The sequence below is a fragment of the Phaethon lepturus genome, unplaced genomic scaffold (genome assembly GCF_000687285.1).
Source record: "Phaethon lepturus isolate BGI_N335 unplaced genomic scaffold, ASM68728v1 scaffold43564, whole genome shotgun sequence".
Taxonomy (NCBI): domain Eukaryota; kingdom Metazoa; phylum Chordata; class Aves; order Phaethontiformes; family Phaethontidae; genus Phaethon; species Phaethon lepturus.
Genome location: NW_010534840.1, coordinates 30,743 through 35,267, shown reverse-complemented (window position 1 = coordinate 35,267; position 4,525 = coordinate 30,743). Strand labels below are relative to the sequence as shown.

General features: G+C 48.6%; 1 protein-coding gene across 1 annotated transcript; it reads left to right on the top strand.

The window, feature by feature from the left end:
* Nucleotides 1–2: 2 nt before the first annotated feature.
* On the top strand, nt 3–3,192 carry LOC104619672 (ATP-binding cassette sub-family A member 9-like). Its single transcript, XM_010285626.1, has 8 exons — nt 3–37; nt 526–601; nt 1,349–1,443; nt 2,055–2,174; nt 2,439–2,579; nt 2,750–2,829; nt 2,922–2,977; nt 3,103–3,192. The coding sequence occupies exons 1-8, from the start codon at nt 3–5 to the stop codon at nt 3,190–3,192; spliced, it is 693 nt and encodes a 230-aa protein (XP_010283928.1).
* Nucleotides 3,193–4,525: the final 1,333 nt, after the last annotated feature.

The following is a 4,525-nucleotide window of genomic DNA, read 5'->3' as shown; positions in this document are numbered from 1 at the left end:
GGATGAGGAGAGAGGATGCAGCTGCTGCCATCAGCCGGTACAGAGACAAATGCTCTGAGCTTTCGGTTCGTCCCCCCCTCCGGAGGCACAGGGCAGGGAAGGGTTTTTGTGCGGACAAACCTGGCTAGTGCAAGTAAGAGGCAGCACCTTCGGTGCCTCTTTACCTTGGAGAAACTGGGTCTCCTTCTGATGAGACCTGCTACTTTATACTGTTCTCAACCCCTTGCCTGTGAAGACCTTAACCCTAGTTTATCTAGAAAACTTCAGGAAAAAATTAAACTTGCTCCAGTTCATGGCTAGTTACACGACTAGCTCCCTTCTCTCATTAGCTGTGCTTACGCTCTCGAGTTTCTGCAAAAATGCCTTAATTTACCATGTGAGCTAGGACTAAAATCACCAAGTAACACAAGGTGATGCACATCAGCCAGAACATGTATGTTAGCCTCCGGTTCCTCAGTACCCCTGACCACGGCGTTAGTAGAGAGAGGTGGTCATTTCAGTATTTTTCCTTTCTATTCCCCACAGCATAGCAAAGGCCTTGGATCTCCAGAAGCATTTAAAAACCCCAGCGAGGAGATTATCTGCTGGAGAAGCCAGAAAGGTACGTGTTAGATTTGTGTTTGAGCAAATCCTGCTCTTTCTCCCTTGAATGTGGTGCACAGAAAACCTTCATTCAAGCTCGAGGATGTGTTGGGTTCCTTGCCCTGGTGTCAGTGAGAGCAGAATATGGTGCTTGATGTTGTAAAAGTTTGGGGATTTTTTGTTGCACAAAGTAGAAATTTTCTTCTTGGACTGAAGCCTAAAATTAAAGTCAAATAGAAAAAATAAAAATTTCAGATCCTTATCGTTTCAAAGGGAACTACTTCCTTATAACACAGAAGCAGATAGGGCAAAGTAGGTTCCTGGCGTGATTCGTTTTCATCAATAGTTTTTGAATCCAGCCTGGCAGGACACCCCCCTCTCCTCTTTCCCCACTCTCCCACGTTGTGTGTTTAAGAAATGCTAACCACAAATTGGATTTACAAGCTAATCACCTCTTCATGCCCCACCACGTGCATCTGCCAGTAAATGGGATGGAAAACCACTTTCAGGTCTTTGGCAGGCTTGGGGGTTTTGAGGAAAGATGATTCTGGGAGATTAAAAAGTTAACTAAGAACACCTGAGGTGGTGTTTTGGTTTTTTTTTAATACCTGTTGCTCCTGCATTTTGGAATCAAGATTCAAAAAAAAAAATGAAGCTTCAGCTTCTAAAAGATTCGCAGGGGTGAAGACGTACCAGGACAACTGACCAGTTTTGCGGGTAAAGTAAAAGCAGACCTGCCCTGCCCTTCTTGTCTTTCCCGTTTCAGCTGTGTTTCGCGCTGAGCGTCCTGGGAGACCTGAGGGTAATGCTTTGGGACGAGCCGTCAGCGGGCATGGACCTGAAAGGGCAGCGCCGTATGCGGTGAGCAGCCCCGTTTTAGCGGAACCGGGATGTGTGGAACAGATTTAACAGGGTGTGTCTTACCCTCACAATTCCAGTAACCGCTGGCCAAGCAAACAGGTTCTGCCCCGGTGCCAGAGTACATCCCTGTTTTCCCTTTTTCCTAATGCACAGGGCACCGGGTGCCACTTGCTAAACTCATTGCTCAGCAGGCAGTAAGTCCTTGCTAACCATCAGGTTTAATCTTAATGGTAGTGCACCCAAAAAATCTGAGCGGACTCCAGCGGAGCCCGTGCACTTGGTACAAAAGACAAAACTCCTGTTTTCCTCAGAGCATGAGATGAAAGTACAGGTAGTTCATTCTTTTCATCACTCAGCCCTAGTGCTTGCTCTAGCTTTCCATCAACAGTTTACCCTGGAAGTGTAAAATCTGGAGGGATGCTGACGTGACAAATTGCAACATAGCATAGGCATCCACATATCATCTTTAAGCAAGATAACTGAAGTCTTTTAAATAGTCATCCACTTTGTTATAATTTTATCGTTTCAGTTGTTTTTTGGGAGGGAGATGCAAAATGGGAGATTTTTCTTTGGCTATTGCTGTGAAGTAACTGCGACCCCTCTGTTCCCAGGAAGGTGATTCAGACCACCATGAAAAGCAAGGAGCGGGCAGGAATCCTCAGCACGCGGTACCTGGAGGAGGCGGCAACGACGTGCGACCGAGTGGCCGTCCTGGTGTCAGGGCAGCTACGGTGGGCACTGGCGTCACGTCGCTCACCGGGATGCTTCGGGGTTTTCTTTGTTTGGTTTTTCTTTTTAATCTAATTAATAGAAAATGTTGGTTTGTTTTGTCCCAAGTGTGTAATGAACGTAGTTTTGGGAGGAGGTAGGTTGTTTTAGCAGCACGGTATAAACCGCTGATGAATAAGAGGATATATATAATCAGCTGCTCATATCCAGTGATTGCTTTATTTGCTGTTTATGATTATTTGAGCACTGTTTTCCCTCCTCTGCAGTTACATTGGCTCCCTTGAGGATCTGAAAAGTAAATTTGGCACAACTTACCACCTAGAAGTCAAAATGACGGACATGGGGCAAAGTGATGCTCTCCACGCTGAAATTCTGCGCTTCTTCCCCCACGCGGCTCGGCAAGAAAGGTCACTGTCCCGTGGGCTGCACACCCAGCTTGGACTTGTGCTGGGATGCTCTGTTGCTCCTACTGAGCTTGCTCAATAATTTACCTGGGAGTACAGCAACCCTACAAGCACCCCTAAACCTTGGTGCTGAGTCACGAAAAGATGAATTCATTTTTTTATTACTTTTTCAGAACTTCTTCTTTGCTCATCTACAAGATACCAATGGAAGATGCACTACCTCTGTCCCAGTCTTTCTCCAAGCTAGAAGCAGGTAAAAAGAAACAATCAGTTAAGTAAGAAGATGGCTTTCAAGTTGTTCATATGTATTTGTTTTTTAAGGATGCTTTCTCCATCCCTCCACAGCTAAACAGAATTTCAGGCTTGAGGAGTACAGCTTGTCATTGAACACTTTGCAACAGGTCTGTTAATGTAGAAGTTACGGGCTAGAAACTGCCTGTATAAAAAGAAAAAGTAGCTTGTGACCGGTGTGGATACCAGCAGACCTTGGCAATAATAGAGGTGTTTCTGCTGCGTTGCGTTGTAGGCGTTTGTAGACCTCACCCGGGACCTGGAGGAGCACGACCTGGATGTGGCATCCAGTGGGGCTGTGGAGCAGAGACCACTTCACCCCTGAACCCTGCAGCCACCAAAGAAAATATTCAGCGTAGTTCATCAGTGTTACTAATACACGTGAGCAGATGCAGCCTTAGGACTTGGTTATCTGCGTCACATCACATACAGCCCTGCAAGCTTCCTGCCTCACAAAGAAAAAAAGAATGATTATTTTAATAAATAAAGCCTTTATCCTCTGAATCCCGCCGTTCATCCATAGCCCTGCTCGGAGCGACTCGTGAAGATTTGCCGTGCTGAGGAATAACCCTGCCAGAATGAATTGCTGGTCCCAAGGCAGGCACTGCGGCTGCGCGTGGGGGCTTGGGCGTTGGGGGGACTCGTGCAAACTCAGAGGAGGCTCTTAAACCCTCACTTGTCCACGGCAGGAGCACACCAGAGCTTTGGCTCGCTCAGTCCTGGGAAGCACCTTCTGGCTGGTGTCACGCCGCCAACGCGGCTGGTGTTTTCTGACGGAGGGGTGCAGGGCTGCGCTTTGACCCCAAAAGCTGCTGTCGCTGTGTGTGCCGGCTCAGGCCACCTTGGCCCATCTCTGCTTCCCACCACTGGGGACACAGAGAGAGGAAAGGACTCAGCAGTCCCTGGAAAAGTGTAATGAAAACTGGCAGCTCTTAGATCACCATCTTTAAAAAAACCCCAATTATTAGCTGGAGTGAAAATAAGATGTGCTTTGGCCCAAAGTAAAGCTGGGCAGGACAGTAGGTTGAACAGGTCTTCTGGCCGCAGGACGTGTGTCTGACTTGCTTTGGTGGTCAGGAAGATGGGGTGGGCTCCTCGCTAGCGCCCACCCGCTGTGGGTGCTTGGGAGGCATGGGGGCAAGCACCAGCACCCTAGCCCTGTCTGAGCAGAGCAGCATCTCTTCTTAGACATCTGCCTGCCAGGGCTAGCTTTAAATAATAATAATCAAAGTAAAAAAAAAGTAGAAAGTCCCTACGTTGAGGCAGCCAGGTATTTCCCCTTGTGCCTTGTCGCCCTGTCCCCCCAGCACCCCCCAGTCTCTGGGAAAGGCTGAGCTGGGGACCCACTGGAAGACGGGGCAGTGTCGTCCCATGAGACAGACACAGCAGCAAGACCCTCACCCATGCCACGGTCTCCCCGGCTTCATGTGGATGATGCTGGCAGTGCAGGTCTGGTCCCTCAGCCATGCCGCGGCAGGGATGCTGTGGTGGGCGACGGAGGGGCAGGCGTGCTCCCTGTGCTCAGCCTGGGGGTGAAATCCAACCCGATCCCTCTAGAAGCACAAAGTTAGTCAGGAGAAGTTTATTTTAATGTTTACAATCCCTTTTTTTTCCACTCGGGAGAGCTGTTGCTATCCGGGAGGCAGTGCTTCACCGCT

What these genes read in the sequence shown, in the direction of transcription:
- LOC104619672 (XM_010285626.1), top strand. Translation starts at nt 3, where the DNA reads ATGAGGAGAGAGGATGCAGCTGCTGCCATCAGCCG. An exon ending in AAAGGGCAGCGCCGTATGCG is followed by an intron (nt 1,444 to 2,054) that starts GTGAGCAGCCCC and finishes CTCTGTTCCCAG; the next exon opens with GAAGGTGATTCAGACCACCA. An exon ending in CACGCGGCTCGGCAAGAAAG is followed by an intron (nt 2,580 to 2,749) that starts GTCACTGTCCCG and finishes TTACTTTTTCAG; the next exon opens with AACTTCTTCTTTGCTCATCT.